Source organism: Hemitrygon akajei, chromosome 8 (genome assembly GCF_048418815.1).
Source record: "Hemitrygon akajei chromosome 8, sHemAka1.3, whole genome shotgun sequence".
Classification (NCBI taxonomy): domain Eukaryota; kingdom Metazoa; phylum Chordata; class Chondrichthyes; order Myliobatiformes; family Dasyatidae; genus Hemitrygon; species Hemitrygon akajei.
Window position 1 is genome coordinate 44,859,284 of NC_133131.1, and position 21,990 is coordinate 44,881,273.

Below are 21,990 nucleotides of genomic sequence, written 5' to 3' on the forward strand. Positions count from 1 at the left end.
TCTGTACCAGAGCTGTGTTCTGTCAATACACTCGTACGGTTTGGAATGCTGGTACATGACAGAGGATAACCTGGCCAAGCTGTCATCATTCTACACCATGAGCCTCCGGAAGTTCCTCCGTACTTCCTGGATGAGAAAGATTTTGTGTCATCAAGAGGACAGGGCCACAATCATCATGAGGAAATGTTGGAGATGGATTGGGCATGTGATGAGAAGAGAGGCCAACTCCATCATCAAGACAGCAGTTCATTGGACCACCGGAGGACGGTGGAAACATGGGAGACCAAAGGCAACTTGGCGCCGTATGACAGAAGCAGAATGAGGACCCTGATCCACACCTGGGACACAATAGAGAAGGTAGCCAAGAACTGACAGAGATGGAGGACCTTCATTGCTGTCCTTAGTGTCAGTGCTGTAACAGGCAGTTAGTATTCCATGCACTTTGGAGTTCAGTAAAGTTCTTCCAGAAAGTCTGCTTAATGTGTTGACCTTTAACCTTTTACATTTGCAATGCCAGTCTCCATGTGGTTCGTTAAAAGTCACAACAGCTCCAAAAATGTTGTACAGGCCAAACAAGTGAAAGGACTGAAACTTCGCTGAATTGAGAGCTGTTTGGTAACAGCCAAACAGGAGTGGCATGGTAGCACTGCAGTGAGCCCAATCACTTTACAGCAACAGCAATTACTGACCAGGGTGCAAATTCCCACCGCTGTCTCTAACGAGTTTGTCTGTTCTCCCTGTGACCACATGGCTTCCTTCCAGATGCTCCTGTTTCCTCCAGGGATGCATGGTTCACGTTATTAATTGTGGGCATGCTATGTTGGTGCTGGAAGTATGGTGACACTCAGTCTTGCTGCCCCCAGCACAAACATTGTTGGATTGATTTAATGCAAATGATGCATTTTATGTAATTTTCAGTGCTTCAACATTACATGTGACAAATAAAATGATTATAGTATAATCTTTATATTAAATGCAGTCCTGCTCAGAATTGTACCTAAAAATAACATGCCAACCTCATCCATTGTAGTTCCTGGGTATCTCCCATTCCACAGGCCAATCAGAGCTGATGGCCAGGCAGCAGGTAGTAGAATTAAGAGTTTTACATATAAGCTCTGGACTTCACAAGATTTCATACTATAGTCCTATGAGTTCCATGTAAGAGTATGGAAACTTTATTACCACTTTCTATCAACCTTTAGCTGAAGAATTAATGCTCTTTCAATAACGCTTGGAGAAGCACCTAAAGTACTGAGGGCAGGGAATGTATTCTGGAAAAGTTCATCACCAACAGTAGTCTGGTAATACCACTGTGAGAAATTGCCCAGGAATGTCCTGTCCACAAACAGCAGAACAAAGCCAGTTTGGCTAATTATTGCCCAAACTCACGCATCAACAAAGTGTCAAAAGGTACCATCTTGTGTCAAGCAGTATTTTCCAATGCCCAGTTTGCGTTCTGCGAGGACTACCTGGCTCCAGACCTCATCATAGCTTGATTCCACGCATAGTCCAAAGAGAAGAGTTCCAGAAGTGATGTGTGAGTGACCACCTTTGATATCCAGGCAGAATTTGATTCATTACAACATGATTTTGTGATTAAAGCTTATCAATGAGCATCAAGGGGAAAACGCTACTTTGATTGGAGGAAGACCTTCAAGCAAGGAATGTGGTTGTGGTTGTCGGTTGTCAATTATTCTGGGCGCAGGAGAGAATACCGGCTGCTGGAATTCCTTATGGCAACATCCTATGGTTGTTTAATGAATATGCTTCTATCATAAGGTTGGAAGTGGAGATGTTCTGAAATAATTGCATAATGTTCATGTCCATTCACTGCTGCTCAGCAAATGAACCAGTGCATCCATAGTCATAGGAAGACCTTGAGAACAATTAACAATGGACTAACAATAACAAGTAACGTTCATGTTGAAGGAGTCCTGAACCATGACTATCTCCTACAAGAAATATCTAACCACTTAGTCCTGACATTAATTGCTTAAGACCCCACCACCACAGACCAGAAATTAAAAACTGCAGCTAGAACATAAGAAATAAGAGAAAGTGTAGGCCATCTGGCCCATCAAGCCTGTTTTGCCATTCTGACCATGGACTCATCTCCAGCTACCTGCTGTTTCCCCATAACCTGTAATTCCCCTACTGTGCAAAAATCTATCCAACTTTGTCTTAATATATTTACTGAGGTAGTCTCCACTGCTTCATTGGACAGAGAATTCCATAGATTCACTACTCTTTAAGAAAAACTGTTCCTCTCCATCCTAAATTTACTCCTCCAAAGAGCAAGCTCACTTTCCTATGGTGACTCTCTCACTTTCTGATGTCCTAAAACATCTCCACCATCTTCAGCTCCACAGGTCAGTGTGTGGTAGAATGTTTTCTACTTGCCTGGATGAGTTCAGTTTCACTGAAGGATTATAGTATATTCTGAGTTACTATATTATAGTAACTCAAAAGCAGAGTTGTGGTGAATGGCTCATTTTTACTTTTAACTGCTGCATTTTTGACATACCTTAATATGTACTCCAGGAAGATCACAACCCTGTCACGGGGTTTGGAGGCTTGTGTGCCTCAAAGACTCAGAAAGCTATGTTGACTGGAGTCTTTGGCTCTTAGTAGGGTCACCCATGCCAAACAGGTCAAGGTGTAGAGGCCAGACTAAGTGCGGTCCACTGGTCCTTCAGGTTCAGAGGTTCAGCTCAGGGCTTACAACCCTGGCTGGTCAAAAAAATAGTTACGGACACAGCAATGAAGAATGCTTCAAAACGACGGAGATGAGGACCTTCATTACTGCCCCAAACCCTGTGGTGTAACAGGCAGTAAGTAAGCAACAAGATGTACTTGAGATTTGACATTTGCAGATGACGTGAGTAGGTGAAGAACATGGAAGACTTAAGTCTTCATGGATGTGACCTACAATGTCAAATCAGATACATTTGTTTTTTTTTCTGACAGTTTTGCCTTCTCAGAATTAAATGCTCTTAAGTTTCAGCACACATTACTGAAGTCCTGAACTGGCCAGTGATTATCCTAGTATGCATCAGTACTCCCTAGAGAAGCCAGCAACTGAGCAGGAACTTGAATCCCTGACACATTATCAGATTGACTGGACAGTATTGATTGGACTGGACTGGCCTTATCTCAAACAATAACAAGGTGGCCTACAGGGAAGAAGTCATCTCTCTGACACACTGGTGTCAAGAAAACAACCTCTCCCTCAATGTCGTAGAAACAAAGGAGCTGGTTGTGAATTACAGGAGGAATGGAGACAGGCTAGCCCCTATTGACGTCAGTGGATCTGGGGTTGAGACAGTAGACAGCTTCAAGTTCCTCGGTATACACATCACTGAGGACCTCACATGGTCTGTACACACCAGCTGTGCGGTGATAAAGGCACAACCTCTTTCACCTCAGATGGTTGAGGAAGTTTGGTATGGGTCCCCAAATCCTAAGAACTTTCTACAGGGGCACAATTGAGAGCATCCTGACTGGCTGCATAATTGCCTGGAATGGGAACTGTACCTTCCTCAATCACAGGACTATGCAGAGAATGGTGCAGATAGCCCAGTGCATCTGTAGTTGTAACTTCCCATGATTCAGGACATTTACAAGGACAGGTGTGTAAAAAGGGCCTGTAGGATCATTCGGGATGCAAGCCAACCCAACCACAATCTATTCCAGCTGCTACCGTCCAGGAAGTGGTGCCGCAGCATAAAAGCCAGGACCAACAGGCTCTGGGACAGCTTCTTCCACTCACACTGACTTGAGTTACTATGTTACATTGACTGTTCCATTTGTTATAAATTATTATAAGTTACTATGATTGCACATTGCATATTTAGGTGAAGATGTAATGTAAAGATTTTTACTCCTCATGTATGTGAAGGATGAAAGAAATAAATTATTTTCTATTCTCATGAGTCCCAGCACAGCAACCACAGTTCCCACGCATTTGGCTGGAGAATATGACAAGGAGGAAAGATAAATAAAAGCGGTTATATTTTTATCAGCTCCTTTTGGTTTAATGTTCTAATTATTTTAATAAAAAGATTATTTAATTTCTTTGAGTTATAGTGACATAAACACAATGGACCCAGTTCCTTCAGGCCATCGAGTCCATGTGTAACCCTTGGGCTTGGCCAGCTCGCGTTCGTCTAGGGGAATCAGTCTTTGGCCCTGCCAAACTGGGTGATCACATTTGTGTGGATGCTGTGTAATGTACCCCCAGTTACAAACCCACAACACAAAATATCAGACAGTACACCATATGCAATTAAATGATTGAACTTTATGAATCTTAATCTGAATATAGGGTTAGTAATGAAAATAAACAAAACAAAAAAAAGGCCAAAATCAAAGTCCCCGTTGGAGCTCACTCAGTAGTCATTCTTCCACCATCGGTCTCCTCTGAATGTCGCCGACCTTCGGACTCTCAGATCCCAGTCCATTCCGTCCGGTGGTCTACCAGCTCTGTCCACATGCATCCTCCCTCGTCATCTCTCCTCGACAAAAGACCGCGAAAAACCCGGCTCCCAGACACGCAAGAAAGAACAACATTTCTCCCGTTGGCTAGCCACTGAATTCCAAACTCCCATTATATCTAGTCATAACCCAAACATTGCTGCTACAGAAACTATTATCTCAACAGTGGAACATCATATAGAAACCATTACATTAGCCTTAGCAGTGAAACTGTACAGCGTGTTACACACACCATCCATCAGCCACCTATTAACACTAGCTCTACAATTCTATTCACCACATCCCCCTCAAATGAACCACTCACTTACACCCTTAAAGCAGTTAATTAACCTACCAACCTGCACATCTTTAGTCTGTGGGAGGAAATTGGAGCATTCAAAGGAAATCCATGTGGTCACAGGAATATTGTGCAAACTCCACACAGAGAGTACAGTCTGGGTTTGAAACTGAGTCACTGGCGCTGTGAGAAAGCAGCTCTCTAGTGGTGCTATTCTGCCACCAGTTAATATGAACATACAAAATAGGACCAGGATTAGGCCTCTCTGCCCTTTGACTCTGCTCCATAGTTTAACTGGATTATGCCTAATCTTAACTTCACATTCTCAACTACCCACAGTAGCCTCTCACCCCTTTGTTAATCAAGCATCTGTCCACTTCTGCCTTAAAGACCATTCAAAGATTCTGCTGCCACTGGAGGAAGTTCGAGGAACTCAAAACCATTTGCGAAAAAAAAAATTCCTCATCTCTTCCATAAATGGGTGACCTGTTATTTTTAAACAGTGACTGTCGTTTCTAGATTTTCCCACGATAGGAAACATCCTCGCTGTATCTGTCATGTCAAGACCCCCTGGGATCTTAGTGTTTCACATAAGTCACCTTACATGCTTTTAAATTCGATTGGATTCAATCTTAGTTGCTCCAATGTTCCTCATAAAATGTTAACATTCTCTGAGCTGCTTCCAACAAATTAAAATCCTTCCTTAAGGAGACCATTACTATACAGAGAACTAAAAATTGTCTTGTTAAATCCCTTTACAACTGATGTATAACAACCCCACTTTTGATTTAAACCAGCCTTTCAATAAATGATAATGTTGTGTTTGCTTTTTATGAATCATGCACTAGGACACCAGATATCTCTCTATTTCAAAGCTCTCGGTCTCTCACCTTTTTTAGTAATAGCCTTTTCACTTTTCCAACCAAGATGGATATTTCATATTTCCCACATTATATCTCAGTTTTGGATCTTGGCCCATTCCCTTAACCTACCTATATCTGTCTGTTGTATCCTTACCTTAATGAAGCACATGGAATCCTGGGTTTTATAAATGGAGGCAAAGACCTCCTACATCAAGATGTTCTACTGAACCTGTACAGGACACGAAGATGGCTCCAGTGGAATATTGTGGCCAGTTGTGTGCACCCCATCTAGAGAACTAGAGAAGGACTAGAGAAGTATAGAGTTTGAACAGGATACAGAAGAAATTTACTGAAATTATTCCAACCAAAAGAGATTAGGTATGTGGATAGGCTGGAAAAGCTGGAACATTTTTCCTTAGCATGAAGAACTTTGACAGAGTTATCAAAATGTTATAGGGTTTGGAATTAGAATCTGCTTCTAATGATTGGAGAAGGCAGAGTTTTGTAGTGATTCACAAAAGAATTTGAACTAAGATAAGGAAAATAATTTGCATACAAGTGGTTCGAATTCAAATTGATTAGCAGTCCTTGGAAAGAAATTGGATCACGACTTGGAGGGAAAATTGAAACTGAATTCCGATGTGTGGGATAGTCTGGATTGTCCCTTAAATGAACTGATGCAGATGTAATGGACTGAATAGCCTCTTCTTGTGTTGTACCAATCTGTGATTGAGTCCTTTTGCATGGTGAATAATTAATCTCTACTGTTTAACTCATTAACTATCTTAAAGCCATGCCCTTTGACAAGATGAATCACTCTCTGACTTTGCACAAATGGTGTCTGTACTGAGACCTGTAAAGTAACATCAAAATTAATATTCAAGAATTTATGAGTGGTGTGATTAGGTCACTTCCTAATAAAGCCTGTTGCTGTCTTCTTTCAGTTTTGGGGTTCACATGATACTAATTGCTTTAGAAAAGGCTCAGTGAAGTTTAATAGGATGCTACTGATACAAAAAAAACAGAAATTCTATGATTGAAAACATCTTTTCAGTACAGTACACCCAATTGGATAGATATAATACATGTTTTAACAGATTAAAGGATCAAATTATTTCCAGGGGTTGAGAGACAAGATGCCAATCCAAATGTCAAGTGAGCCAGAATGTAGGGTTGGAGGACCTCACTCATGCAGAAGGTTAAGAGGCTGCAAATTAATTTCTAGTTTGTTCCTAAGGCAAACTAGGAAAATGACAAGAAGTGCATTGAAATTAATGGTTAAAACAAATTAGAGCCATTTACTCACTACTTAATAACAGGATCCAAATAGTGCATTTCTATGCATTTATAGAAAAGAGCAACAGTAATATACATCTTCTTTCACAGCTTCATGGCATTCTTTTTGCTGCAAATATATCCTTGCTGGAGTAATCGCTTTTGAATGCAGGGGAACACAGCAGGCACATAATAGAGAGCAAAGTGCTTAAACATCTGTCTTATATGTGTTGGCATAGGGACAAACCCTCTACAGAGACTGGTGCAAGTCCCCTCCTTCTTTGAGTAATGCCTCAGGATCTTTTATGTTTCTTGATTCATTTGCACACACAGAATATAGCCCCAGACAGCCCAGCCAGAATATGTTTACAAATCTCGTATGAGACAGGTTACTTGGATGTAGCTAGTGAAAATGTTGCACAAACATGAATAAACACCCAAAGCAACGCACACAAAACGCTGAAGGGATCGAGCAGTTACAGGAAAGAGTAACATGTTTTTGAGCCAAGACCCTTCATTAGGAGGGGGGAGATGCCAGAATAAAAAGGTGGGGTGAGAGGAAAGAGGCTGGCTGGAGGATCATAGGTGTATCCGGTGGGTGGGAAGGGTCAAGAGCAAGGTGGGAAGGAGGAATCTGATAGGAGAGGAGAGTGGACAATAGGAGAAAAGGAAGGAGGAGGGGACCCAGGGGGGTAATAGGCAGGTGAGAAGAAGTAAAAGGTCAGAGTGGGAAATAGAGGAAGGGAGGGGAGGAACTTGTTTACCGGAAGGAGATTTCGATATTCATACCATCAGGGAGGGTATCCAGGTGTTGCTCTGCACCCTGAGGGTGGCCTCATCTTGGCACAAGAGGAGCATTGGAATAGGAATGGGAATCTGAATTAAAACATTTGGCCACCGGGAATTCTTTCTTTAATGTTTCCATATTGATTTGAATATAATATCTTATCAGAAAGTGCAACACTACCCCAGGGGATCAGCCTAGCTTTCTGAACTTGAGTCTCGGTGAGGGAGCTGAAACGTGGAAAGAGAAATAGGGAAGTTTGTGTCTTATCATGCAGTTCTCATACGTTTCTTCTTCCTTCTAAGACCAATGAGAGGGTTTACCCATCACTTGACCACAGGCTGCCACATTCGGTGATGTAGCCCCGGGTGTTCTGGTCTAGATAAACAACGGTGGTGTTTTTATCAAGAGTACATAGCAGCCATTACAGAATGGCAGGGGGTGAAGAGAAAGGAGAGGGTGGAGGGCTGTTGGTTGCTTTCGGTGGCAATATGGCAAACCAGTACAGTGGGTTGCTTTGTCCTTTATGGTGTTACACTTCTGTGAGTTGAGGGTCCAACACCCACCTAGACAAGTGGCAGGAATTCCATCACAATGATACAATGCTCTCCACTTGTCATTATGGTTGACTGGTGGAAGGCAGGAGGACATCAAAGGACTAAACTTCAAAAATTTTACTATCTATACAAACTTTAAAAATATTCCCAGTAAAAGACATTCCATTTACTTTATATCAATCTTCCTTAAGCAAACGGTACAACGTTTTCTCGCCCCTCAATGTCCAACAGAGGGAGACCCTTGGACAGTGACCTTTCCATTTAGAGCCTTTGTGACTGCACCAAGCAATTGTGTGCTCCTCCGATTCTTTCCATATGCCATCATTCTTATGAACACTTGAATTTTAGTCTATTATAAATCAAGTTCACCTGTACATTCAATGAGGTGGACCTCATTGTATATAATTTATGATTATTTGCACTATCGTTTTTGTTTGCTTTTAATTCTGCACACAGAGGGCTCAGGGAAACCGGCATCAAATTCCCTGTATGTGTCCTCATACTTGGCGATAATAAAGCTCATGGAGCAAGAAAATGTGCCAGGACATTCAGCCACAGATGTGCCCTCGCACTGGATAAATCAGCGAGCTGAGAGCTTGGGATACCAGGCCTCTCGCTGCTGTGGCTGGTGCAATGGAGTTTTGTGGTCAGTGAAGATCCACAGTAGTTTTGATAATGGTTTACGCTGCTGTGCACTATTATTATAAATATTACAGTATTATAGCACAATTTACTGATTCCAAATTTCTTGGCTTTCCTACAGCCCTATATTTTTTTTAATTCAACGTAAGAAACTGAAAATGCTGTAAACACCCAGCATGTCAGCTTACAGATGTAGAAGTGCTTGGCAACGTAATCTGTTTCTCTTTTGTCTGACCTGTTGAATGTTTTCAACATTTTTTAAAAATTCTTGTAAAAATACTTATTTATCTGCCAATCCTTTTGAAACACTCCGGTGTTAGGCAAACTACATCCGATCTAACCACAAACCGCAGCCTCCAGCGAGCAGCAGCCCAGCGAAGGCCCGCCCCTGAACCTGACACACCACTCTTGCAGCCCATTGGGCAAAGGCCTGCACGTGCATTCGGCGGCGATTGTTCTGCTGGTGATTCCATTGGGCAGAGGAAAAGAGGGCGGGCCCTATCCCAACCTGCGACAGTGATTGGTCACATCATCCTTACCCGGAAGCGTGCGGCCTATTTTGTTGTGATGTAGCGTTACTTGTAGAAAAGACGCACCCGGATCCAGGTCCGGGAAGGGGATCCGGCGGGAGCAGAATGGCTTTCCAGGAATGCTGGGAGGAATGGGAACTCCTGGACAAGGATTACCAGACGTTGCAGGTGAGGACAATCCGCCTCCTTCCAGGGCCGTGGATCCGCTCCTCGACTTGAGATTCCAGAGTCACTGACCGAGACCCCGCCTTCTGCCTGTCTCCCATTGGTGAATTTCTTGAGTCTCTTCCTCCTGATTGGCCATGATGCCATCTGTCTAGCACTCTGCTGCTGATGAGGCCGGGTTGTTGTCAAAGGCCAGAGTTTGCAGTCCAGTTTTAGAACTGCAACGTGTCTCATCTCCAGGGGAAAACGGCTTCTCAAATACTTCCTCTCCACAATATATTGCTGTTTCATCTTATCTGTCCAACTTGGTTATAAAAGGACGTTAATTTAGCATAACTAGCAAAAAACATTACTGTTAAATTGCATCCTTCAATGAGAGCAGTTTGCAACCATCTTAATACACACTTAGATCTTTATATTTTCCTTTCTTTGTGCAGTGATTTATTTCTGTCAGAGATGTAGGCAGAGCTATAGACGAGCTGGGAGTGTGACTGAACTGACTGACTATTAGTGCTTAATAACATTTGTTATTTAGCACGTATGATTTACAGTATGTTAATAACAAAATGGTGTGCAAAGTTGAGTAAAAACCTGTAAAGGAGAAACGAATAGTTTATTTTATTAAGTATCAACATAAATTTATCTGTTATCTTAATTACCCAAAGTGCCATTTTATATAAAGTGTTTTCTGGTTAATTGGGACACATGGTGCATTTTGTCCCAATTAAGTGGCTGTCCGAATTAGCCGAAGCTTCATTGAAATAGTTAAAAAATATAAACCAGACAAACTGCCATTTAATTGAGTAACAATTTAAGTATTTAAATGAAATACAGAACAATTTAGTACACTACCAATACCTCTACAGTACTATAAAGCTGTGTATTAGTTCCTAATAGTTATTGACAGAGGAATTCATCTGCTGTGTTCTTTTAATTGATTCTTTGTGAACAAAATCCACAAAGATACCTAGTGCAGATAATGGACTGTCCATACAATGCTTTAGACAATTACACCCGCCAAATCTTCGTTTTCATTGTAACATTGTCAAGGTCTTCAAATCCTTTGTAATTCATATCTTGTTGAAGTGGTGGAATCATTTAATTTTTACTCCCAGCCGTTTCTGGCATCACCAAGCCAGAACCGCAGTGAGCAAAACAGTTCTGAATTGTCTTACTGTTTATTTCTTGCCAACTGTCAGTGGCAAAAATCACTCCTCCTTGAATACAAACACACACAACTGATGCTATTTTAAAACCGATCACATCGTCTAATGATCGTGCAAGTGCACACAACTGATGCTAGTTAGAAACTGTTAGGCAACAGTCTTCTGCCCCAGTTGAACAGCATAGTGTCCCAGATAAACTAAGGGAATCCTGACTATGTTCTGGATTTAGTTTTTCTTTAACAGTTGCATCAAATAGACAGCTGCCCCAATTAACCAGGCTCCACAGTATATGCATACGTTTGAAATGCATTGATTACATAGAACAAACAGATTAAAATTTGTTTTAATTTAACAATCCAGGTCTTCTGGTGGTATTAATTGTTGGGGGCAAAAAGAGCTTGTTCTGCTTTTTCCGCCATGACAATTTATTCAAAGTAAATGGCCATTGTGTGGGAATGTGGGTTGAGTGAACTGGGCCTTTTTTCCTTGGAGCGATGAAGGATGAAAGGTGACCTGATAGAGGTGTATAAGATGATGGGAGGCATTGATCGTGTGGATAGCCAGAGGCTTTTCCCCAGGGGTGAAATGGCTAGCACGAGAGGGCACAGTTTTAAGGTGCTTGGAAGTAGGGTCAGAGGAGATGTCGGGTAATTTTTTTACGCAGAGAGTGGTGAGTGTGTGGAATGGGCTGCTGGTGACTGTGGTGGAGGTGGATACGATAGGGTCTTTGAAGAGACTCCTGGACAAGTACATGGAGCTCAGAAAAATAGAGGGCTATGGGTAACCCAAGGTAATTTCTAAGGTAAGGACATGTTCGGTTCAACTTTGTGGGCTGAAGGGCCTGTATTGTGCTGTAGGTTTTCTATGTTTCTATGTTCTGTGAATTGATAATTGATTGTGTAGCAGTTAGCATAACGTTATTGCAACTTGAAGGCATCGGAGGTTGGAATTTAATCCTAGTCCTTGTGTAAGGAGTTTGCACGTCCTACATGTGGAATTTGTGGGTTTTCACCCCCAGTCCAAACACATAACGGTTAGTAGGTTAATTGGTCACTGTAGATTGTCCTGTGATTAGATTAGAGTTACATAGGTGGGATGCTCGGTGGCATGGCTCAAAGGGTCAGACGGACCTGTTCCACACTGTCTCTCTAAATTAAATAAATAAATAAACATATTCCATTTGCCACATAGTCAACATGGCTTTGTGCTTGGTAGGTCATGTCCAACCAAAATGTTTTTCAATAAGTTTATCGGGAAAGTCAATGGAGGAAAGGCACTGGACATGGTCTATAACAGAGGCCTTTGACAGAGTTCTGATGGGAAGCTGATTCAGTTGTTTGGCATTCAGGAGAAGCCGGAGAGTGGCAGTAGATGGTTGCGTCTCTGACGAGATCTGTGGCTAGTGGAGTGCTGCAGGTATCAGTGCTGGGTTGGTTGTCTATATCAACAATCTGGATGATAATATAGTACATTGGACCAGCAAGTTTGCAGGTGACACCAAGAACGAGAGCATAGTGGACAGCAAGGAAGGATATCAAAGTTTGCAGTGGGATCCAGACCAGCTGGAAAAATGGGCTGAGAAACGGCAGATGGAACTTAATGCAGGTAGGTGTGAGGTGTTGCATTTTGGGAGGACAAACAAGGGTAGGGTCTATACGGTGAACAATAGGGACTGAAGAATGCATTAGAACAAAGGGATCTGGGAATAGAGATTCATAATTTCTTGAAAGCGGTGTCATAGGTAGATAGGGTCATTAAGAGAACTTTTGACATATTGGCCTTCATAAATCACAGTATTGAATACAGGAGTTTGGATGTTATGTTGAAGTTGTATAACACATTGGTGAGGCCAAATTTTATGTATTGTACATGTTCTGGTCACCTACTTATAGGAAAGGTATCAATGATATTTAATTGAATTGACTTTATTCACATACGTGAGGAGTAAAAATCTTTGTTACATCGTGTACAATGTGGAAATTACAGTAATTTGGAATAAATAGTATGTACAGTAAGATATACAACAGGACAGTCAATATAACTTCGAAATACAATTGTGTCAGCATGAATTAATTAGTCTGATGGCCTGGTGGAAGAAGCTGTCCTGGAACCTGTTGGTCCTGGCTTTTATGCTGTGGTACGGTTTCCCAGATGGCAGCAGCTGGAACGGTTTGTGGTTGGGATGACTCAGGTCCCCAATGATCCTTTGGGCCCTTTTTACACACCTGTCTCAGTAAATGACCCGGGTTATGGGAAAAGGCTGAATAGGTTAGGACTTTGTTCCCTGGAGCATAGGAGAATGAGGAGAGATTTGAAAGAGGCACACAGATTCATGAGGGGTATAGACAGTATAAATGGAAGCAGTTTTTTTTCATTGAGGTTGGGTGAGATTAAAACTAGAGATCATAGTTGAAGGGAGAAAAGTAAAATATTTAAGGGAAACCTGAGAGGGAACTTCTTCACTCAGAGGGTGGTGGGAATGTAGAATGAGTTGCCTACGGAAGTGATGGATGCAGCATTTTAAAGTAGTTGGGATAGGTATGTGAATGGGAAGAGTATGGAGGGTTATGGTCTGTGTGCAAGATGATGGGACTAGGAAAAATTAATAGTTTGGCATGGATTAGATGGGCTGAAGGGCCTGTTTCTGTGCTGTAGTGCTCTATGACTCTAAATCTGTTATTCTGGTTTCCCCACATGTATTCCCCGTTCCTTCCTGCATTGTGTATTTTCCTGAGAGACATTAAATGATTTTGCCCCTATTTGACTGTCTGGGGATGAGGTGAGTTTCAACCACACTTCGAGAATATGATACTGGATTATGGCTTCTACACCCTTCCTTTCCAGTCCTGATTAAAGGGTCTCAGCCTGAAACATTGACTGGTTATTCCCCTCCATAGACTCTGCCCGACCTGCTGAGTTCTTCCAGCATTTTGTGAAAGGCAACTTTGTTGATTGTAGTCTCCAGGATGATCCTACTTGCATTCATGTTGCAGTTGGCAATCATTTAATCATGCAAACCTAATCACGCATGTGCCATGTTGTTTACCTGAAAACTCAACCAATAGTGACACTTCAGTAGGAGAATTTTTCGCTTACTTTTGAAGGATATACTCAAGTCATCTTGGGCACCAGTAAAGACTAATATGTTACATATTGAGAACTTCATTGAAGGTGCTGACTTTCATTGAAGAGAAATTCTGGTCATAGCACAAAAAGAGCTTTGGTGGAACAAAGCACAAGGCTAGAAGGTGTATGTACCTCTTTTAGTGCAAGTCCCCTTTAGTACTGCACTAAAGTATCAGACTTAATCATATGCTCATGTCCTGGAAGGTGTCTTGAAGTGTAGACCCCTATACTGTGATTCTTCTCATTCAAGGAGGCTTTCATGTGAAATGCAAAGTATCAGACTTGTGTAATTACAACCGTTCTTCTGCAGTAGGACCTCAGAGCTTTCTGATGCTTCCTTACTCTGTCCAAGGGTACTTAAAGCTTCAGGACTGAAGTGGGAAATGTTTGCTGCTGTCTACTTAATTTGTTTTCTAGCAACACAAATATTTTGCAGAGAAAGTAGGAAACAGAGAAGGCAGATAGCAGAAAAACGGTGGACGAGAGGTTGAGGTCGCGACTGAGTAGCTGCTACCGTTCTGTATCTCTAAACACTGAGGTGACAGTGGAACTTTGGTGGCTGAAATGGGAAGCCAGGTACCAGCTAAAGTATAGCTTGATCCTTAGGAGCCAACAAACATGAGTTCATTCCAGATTATATTGTGTAAAAGGATGGACCTTATACAGGTTAAACTCCCAGGTTGTGAAAGATTTTATTTCTTCTGTTTTTCTTCCTATGTTTATTTCAACACCACAATGAAAAGAAAGCATGCTTTAGATAAAATTATTCTCCCTGATGGAAAATATGATTTCATGATCTTGTTTAATATTTTTCTTGCCTGTTTTCTACTAGTGAAGTATATTGCAAGTGTACCAAGTTAAAGCTGAGGGATCCCAAATCTTTTTCCAACCTTCAGTGAATATCCAATGTAGGCTTGTTTTTATATCTCACCTAAGTTGGAGCAAATTATCAAAAGACTATGCATAGGAGATTGCATAAGATGATGTTAGTCCAGGTTAGTACAAAGTTAAGTCATTGAGATTTTCAAGCGAGAGGAGGGATTGGTAGGAAACATTAGGACATTAGGATTCTTGAAGATGAAGTGAAGGAAACTGAGTATTAGATGAGCGTAGGGAAATGGAAATTTATAAACCCCCAAGAAAGCTTGCCTTTTTCATTTTGCTGTAGCAGTTGTTATTCTTTGGGCTGCAGTTAAGTTGTCAAGCAAAATCAAAGCAAAAGTGTGAAGGGTTTGCAGCCAGTAAGTTTACAAGGATATTTTCATTTTCCCTGCTTCTGCACCTCAGGAAACACACAAGCTCTACAAGCAGCAGTTAGAAGAGGTCATCAAACTTCAGAATTCATGCCTCAGTTCCATTGAACGCCAGAAGAAGAAATACAAGGAGCTCTCCAATAATCTTGGACGGTAAATAATGTTTTCAGTAGATGGGTCGGCTTAGCTAAATTCTCGTGTCCCTGCTCCCTTTTTTTGTTTCAAATAATGTTGCTGACCTTTTCCAGGAGAAAGAAAGGAAACAAAGTTAAGTGGAAACACTTATATATTGCATTTCACTTTCTGCTGAAGTCCTAGGTATTCTATTATTCATAATTAAATTCTGGTGAATCGTTAACATAGGGTAGAGAAAAGGGATGACAATGTTTGTGTTTGCCAAGGGGTAAGTACTGTCCACAGTGCCTTATAATCTTGTGCATACTCTCAATCTGCCGTCTCAACTTCTCAGCCAGAAGAGTTGCACTACATTGTAAACCTGGATCATGATCTCAGAGTGAACCCATAATCTTCTGACTGAGTGGTGACGGGGCAGCTGACTGAGCCAAGTATTTCTAGTGGCTGTCTCACACTGGGCAGAGTGTGTTAATCCCTAGTGGCTGTCTCACACTGGGCAGAGTGTGTTAATCCCTAGTGGCTCTCTCACACTGGGCAGAGTGTGTTAATCCCTAGTGGCTGTCTCACACTGGGCAGAGTGTGTTAATCCCTAGTGGCTGTCTCACACTGGGCAGAGTGTGTTAATCCCTAGTGGCTGTCTCACACTGGGCAGAGTGTGTTAATCCCTAGTGGCTCTCTCACACTGGGCAGAGTGTGTTAATCCCTAGTGGCTCTCTCACACTGGGCAGAGTGTGTTAATACCTAGTGGCTCTCTCACACTGGGCAGAGTGTGTTAATCCCTAGTGGCTCTCTCACACTGGGCAGAGTGTGTTAATCCCTAGTGGCTCTCTCACACTGGGCAGAGTGTGTTAATCCCTAGTGGCTCTCTCACACTGGGCAGAGTGTGTTAATCCCTAGTGGCTCTCTCACACTGGGCAGAGTGTGTTAATCCCTAGTGGCTCTCTCACACTGGGCAGAGTGTGTTAATCCCTAGTGGTTCTCTCACACAGTGGATTGGACAGAGTGTGTCAAGCTGATGCAAGATCTCCTCACAGATGTGAGCCATTGGAGAATGAAGAGCATACAAGGGACATTGAATTCATCAAGGAGTTGATGAAGGAAAGGCAAAACATCTTCTTTGAAATGGAAGCTTTTCTCCCAAAGAAAAATGGGTAAGCAGTGATTATGGAGAACCTTTCTGTGTGATCCTTTGGGCGTCGTAGATGAGTTTGTATCTCCGGAAACTCACAAGCTTTACGAGCAGCACTTCACTCCCCCCGCCTCACCTGACTTCACCTGTAAACCTTCTAGCTCTTATTCCTCCCACCTTATTGAGTTCTGACTTCTTCCCCCTTCCTTTCCAGTCTGGAAGGAGGGTCTCTGTTCAAAGTGTCAATTGTTTATCCCTTTCTATAGATGCTGCCTGACCTGCTGAGTTTCTCCAGCATTTTGTATGTGTTTGCTTGGAAACAGAGCAGTAGATCTGTTGGACATATTATATGCAAACAATTTCTTAAACTGAAATTTCCACCACTTCTATTGTAGAAGGAACACACTGAAGTTAAACCATGCAGTAGAGAAGAAATTACAAATGCACGTGGGCTACATCTTTACATGTGTCTTCCTTACCCTGGGTTATTGGGAAATTTAACACTTATTACAGATTGTAATGAATTTCCTGACCTTAGATACAAGGGTGATTGGTCAGGAAGGGATCCCATAACAGCTGGGAATTTGGGTATACTGGGGTTCTGGCCCAGTTTCCTTCTATGCAATGCCCTCCACTGACCCGTCTCATTTGTAAGGGGGGAAGATCTGCCATCTAGGTCCTGTCCTGTCATTGTCAAAGGGATCCGATGTTGTGGATTGCCTGGAATTCCTGCAGCTCTGTTTTGAGAGCCAGCACTTATATCATCAGCATTTCAGCTACGCAGTGTGTCATTGATTTGGAAGCTGTCTCACTGTTCTCACTACTTTGTCCTCATTGGATGCACTGTCTTTTCCAGCCATCTCCTGATCACCTTCTTCTTTTGCAGGTTGTACTTAACCCTGGTACTCGGGAATGTCAACGTGACTCTGCTTAGCAAGCAGGCAAAGTGAGTGACTAAAGGGCTCAGATCTGCATTTCTTTATCTGCTCTGAACTTGCACGTGACTGTCTGCTTGTTTTCCACACGTCAGGTTTGCCTACAAGGATGAGTATGAAAAGTTCAAGCTGTGTCTCACCATCATCCTGCTCCTCATCTCCTTCAGCTGCAGGTTCCTGCTGAACTCCAGGTGAGGTGTTGCTTGGCACGTGGCGTTGCTCCAACAAGTGGGGAGGCGACTCTTGCACTCCAGCCCCTCTTTCCTCCGGCCAAACTCACGACCTCCGACCGGTGAAGGAGGGTGTTTGGTTGCTCGAGTATTTCCTTAGAATTTGGGACGTTTTGGCAATTGGAAGACAAGATTAGAGCAGATCATATGCCAGAATATTTTTTTTTGGACAGTAAGGATTGAAATTGTGCATTGCCACGGAGGAGGGCTGAATTGCCTTGGGCTACAGTGGGTGCAGGGAAGGTTCTTCTCCCTCCTTGCTGCATCCTGAGCTCGACGGGCTGCAGTTCCTGGGCATGGCCATTTGCTCCTTGAGCACAGCTTCCATGTAAGCGGCACAGCAGTCTTTCAGCTGTGCCAGACCCCGCCCTTGCCCAGCATGGGCATTTGTCCTCTCAATCCTACCCCAGGTAGAAATGCCGGCGATTTCATCCTTCCTAACACTCTGGTGCTGAGCCCAGTCGTGGGACGGGGTAGGGTCGACGGTGTAACTCGTAGAGCTGCTGCCTCGTGCTACACAGTTCAACTCTGACCCGTGGTGCTGTCTGCGTGGAGCGTACCAGTTCCCCCCGCCCCGGTGACCACGTGGATCTCCACTGGGTGCTTCAGATTCCTCCTGCATCCCAACAGTTAACCGACCTCTGCTCAGCATTCTTGGGTGCAGGTAAGTGGTAAGGAATGAGATGGTGGAGAAGAGACAGGATAAGCTGTAAGGCTGCAGGGAAATGAGCAAATGGATTGGGACTGATAGGGTTAGCCTTGACCCGACGGGCCAAGTGGCTGGTGGCTTGGTAAGGAATCCCTGCTATGATAAGATCAGAGCTGTACCAATTTGGTCAGCCTTGTGATCCAGCCGAGGACCTGCTAGCTTGGCAGCCCCCTGCTGAATGTCTGCTATCCAGCAGGTCGGGCGGCCTTGTTGAGGGGTAGTTTAAATTCTGATACTCCACCATCCACGATAGCCATTCAGATTTTACACGCCCCTTCACTCTGAGTCTGCTTTCAACCCGATGACTCTGCTGATCAGGGCATCGTCCATGTGAATTAACTTATGACTCCTTTGGATTTGTTCCTGTGCAGGGTGGCAGATTCCATGTTCAACTTCCTGTTGGTGTGGTACTACTGCACACTGACAATCAGAGAGAGCATCCTCATTAACAATGGATCCAGGTAAGGGCATCGCCACCCGTCCGAGATCTGCACAAGGCACTCCTGTACCTTCTGCTTCAGTGCCTCACTCCCACATCACTTCCCTCTGTATTGGCCCGAAGCTGTGAATGCGAATCCACAAACCTTTAATCTTCCTTCCAGTTCCTATAATGATGCAGTGAAGATTTTCACTGGCTTGGACTACCTGAAGGGCAATGGCATTTGGCATCATTGCACCTTGAAACTGACCACAACTTTGTACTTCTGCACATGTCAAGTTTAACATCGGAATCCAAAAGAGTCATAGAAAAGTACAACACAGAATCAGGCCCCTTGGCCCATCAGCCCTGCCAAATATTTAAACTGCCTACTCCCATCAACCTACACTAGTCGATATAGCCCTCCATAGCCCTACCATCCTGTACCTATCCAAACCTCTTAAAGGTTGAAATCAACCCCACATCCACCACATGCGCTGGCAGCTCGTTCCACGCTTTCACCATCCTCTGAGTGAAGAAGTTTCCCCTCGTGTTCCTTTTAAATGTTTCATCTTTCAATCTGGTTGTAGTCCCACCCAACCTCAGTGAAAAAAGCCTGCTTGCATTTACAATTGACAATAGACAATAGGTGCAGAAGTAGACCATTCGGCCCTTCGAGCCTGCACCGCCATTCTGAGATCATGGCTGACCATCTACTATCAATACCCGGTTCCTGCCCTGTCCCATATCCCTTGATTCCCCTATCCATAAGATACCTATCTAGCTCCTTCTTGAAAGCATCCAGAGAATTGGCCTCCACTGCCTTCCGAGGCAGTGCATTCCACACCCCCACAACTCTCTGGGAGAAGTAGTTTTTCCTTAACTCTGTCCTAATTGACTTACCCCTTATTCTCAAACCATGCCCTCTGGTACTGGACTCTCCCAGCATCTGGAACATATTTCCTGCCTCTATCTTGTCCAATCCCTTAATAATCTTATATGTTTCAATCAGATCCCCTCTCAATCTCCTTAATTCCAGCGTGTACAAGCCCAGTCTGTCTAACCTCTTTGCGTAAGACAGTCCAGACATCCCAGGGATTAACCTTGTGAATCTACGCTGCACTTCCTCTACAACCAGGATGTCCTTCCTTAACCCTGGAGACCAAAACTGTACACAATACTCCAGGTGTGGTCTCACCAGGGCTCTGTACAAATGCAAGAGGATTTCCTTGCTCTTGTACTCAATTCCCTTTGTAATAAAGGCCAACATTCCATTAGCCTTCTTCACTGCCTGCTGCACTTGCTCATTCACCTTCAGTGACTGATGAACAAGGACTCCTAGATCTCTTTGTATTTCTCCCTTACCTAACTCTACACCGTTCAGATAATAATCTGCCTTCCTGTTCTTACTCTCAAAGTGGATAACCTCACACTTATTCAAATTAAACGCCATCTGCCAAGTATCTGCCCACTCACCCAGCCTATCCAAGTCACCCTGAATTCTCCTAACATCCTCATCACATGTCACACTGCCACCCAGCTTAGTATCATCAGCAAATTTGCTGATGTTATTCTCAATGCCTTCATCTAAATCGTTGACGTAAATCGTAAACAGCTGTGGTCCCAATACCGAGCCCTGTGGCACCCCACTAGTCACCACCTGCCATTCCGAGAAACACCCATTCACCGCTACCCTTTGCTTTCTATCTGCCAACCAGTTTTCTATCCATGTCAATGTCTTCCCCCCGATGCCATGAGCTTTGATTTTACCCACCGATCTCCTATGTGGGACCTTATCAAATGCCTTCTGAAAATCGAGGTACACTACATCCACTGGATCTCCCTTGTCTAACTTCCTGGTTACATCCTCGAAAAACTCCAATAGATTAGTCAAGCATGATTTACCCTTGGTAAATCCATGCTGGCTCGGCCCAATCCTATCACTGCTACCTAGATTTGCCACTATTTCATCTTTAATAATGGACTCTAGCATCTTCCCCACTACCAATGTCAGGCTGACAGGTTGATAGTTCTCTGTTTTCTCCCCCCTCCTTTCTTAAAAAGTGGGATAACATTAGCCATTCTCCAATCCTCAGGAACTGATCCTGAATCTAAGGAACATTGGAAAATGTTTACCAATGCATCCGCAATTTCCAGGGCCACCTCCTTTAGTACCCTAGGATGCAGACCATCTGGACCTGGGGATTTGTCAGCCTTCAGTCCCATCAGTCTACTCATCACCGTTTCCTTCCTAATGTCAATCTGTTTCATTTCCTCTGTTACCCTATGTCCTTGGCCCATCCATACATCTGAGAGATTGCTTGTGTCTTCCTTAGTGAAGACAGATCTAAAGTACTTATTAAATTCTTCTGCCATTTCTCTGTTTCCCATAACAATTTCACCCAATTCATTCTTCAAGGGCCCAACATTGTTCTTAACTATCTTCTTTCTCTTCACATACCTAAAAAAGCTTTTGCTATCCTCCTTTATATTCCTGGCTAGCTTGCGTTCGTACCTCATTTTTACTCCCCGTATTGCCTTTTTAATGGAGTTCTGTTGTTCCTTAAAAATTTACCAATCATCTGTCCTCCCACTCACCTTAGCTCTGTCATACTTCCTTTTTTTTTAATGCTATGCAATCTCTGACTTCCTTTGTCAACCACTGTGGCCCCTTTCCCCCCTTTGAATCCTTCCTTCTCCAGGGGATGAACTGATTTTGCACCTTGTGCATTATTCCCAAGAATACCTGCCATTGCTGTTCCACTGTCTTTTCTGCTAGGATATCCGTCCAGTTAACTTTGGCCAGCTCCTTCCTCATGGCTCCATAGTCTCCTTTGTTCAACTGCAACACTGACACTTCCTAGCTGCCCTTATCCTTCTCAAATTGCAGATAAAAACTTATCATGTTATGATCACTACCTCCTAATGGCTCCTTTACTTCAAGATTGCTTATCAAATCCTGTTCATTACATAACACTAAATCCAGAATAGCCTTGTCCCTGGTCGGCTCTCGTACAAGCTGTTCCAAGAATGCATCCCGTAGGCACTCTACAAACTCCCTATCCTGTGGTCCAGCACCAACCTGATTCTCCCAGTTCACCTGCATGTTGAAATCCCCCATAACTACTGCAACATTACCTTTGCCACATGCCAATGTTAACTCCCTATTCAACTTGCACCCAATATCCATGCAACTGTTTGGTGGCCTGTAGACAACACCCATTAGGGTCCTTTTGCCCTTACTGTTCCTCAGTTCTATCCACACAGACTCTACTTCTCCTGATCCTATGTCCCCCCTTGCA

The 21,990-nt window shown here is 43.2% G+C and overlaps 1 protein-coding gene across 5 annotated transcripts in view; it reads left to right on the plus strand.

The window, feature by feature from the left end:
- The first annotated feature begins 9,407 nt into the window (after positions 1-9,407).
- LOC140731850 (transmembrane protein 120A-like) overlaps positions 9,408-21,990 on the plus strand; it is a 39,375-nt gene continuing 26,792 nt past the window's right edge. For 3 of the 5 annotated variants that reach the window (XM_073053764.1, XM_073053765.1, XM_073053766.1), the window contains exons 1-6: positions 9,408-9,590; positions 15,167-15,285; positions 16,257-16,418; positions 17,283-17,342; positions 17,427-17,522; positions 18,642-18,731. In XM_073053764.1, the coding sequence (XP_072909865.1) occupies positions 9,528-9,590; positions 15,167-15,285; positions 16,257-16,418; positions 17,283-17,342; positions 17,427-17,522; positions 18,642-18,731 (590 nt within the window). In that variant the 5' untranslated portion in view covers positions 9,408-9,527. The remainder of the gene's footprint in view (positions 9,591-15,166; positions 15,286-16,256; positions 16,419-17,282; positions 17,343-17,426; positions 17,523-18,641; positions 18,732-21,990) is intronic. The other 2 variants (XM_073053761.1, XM_073053763.1) reach the window with 2 other exon arrangements.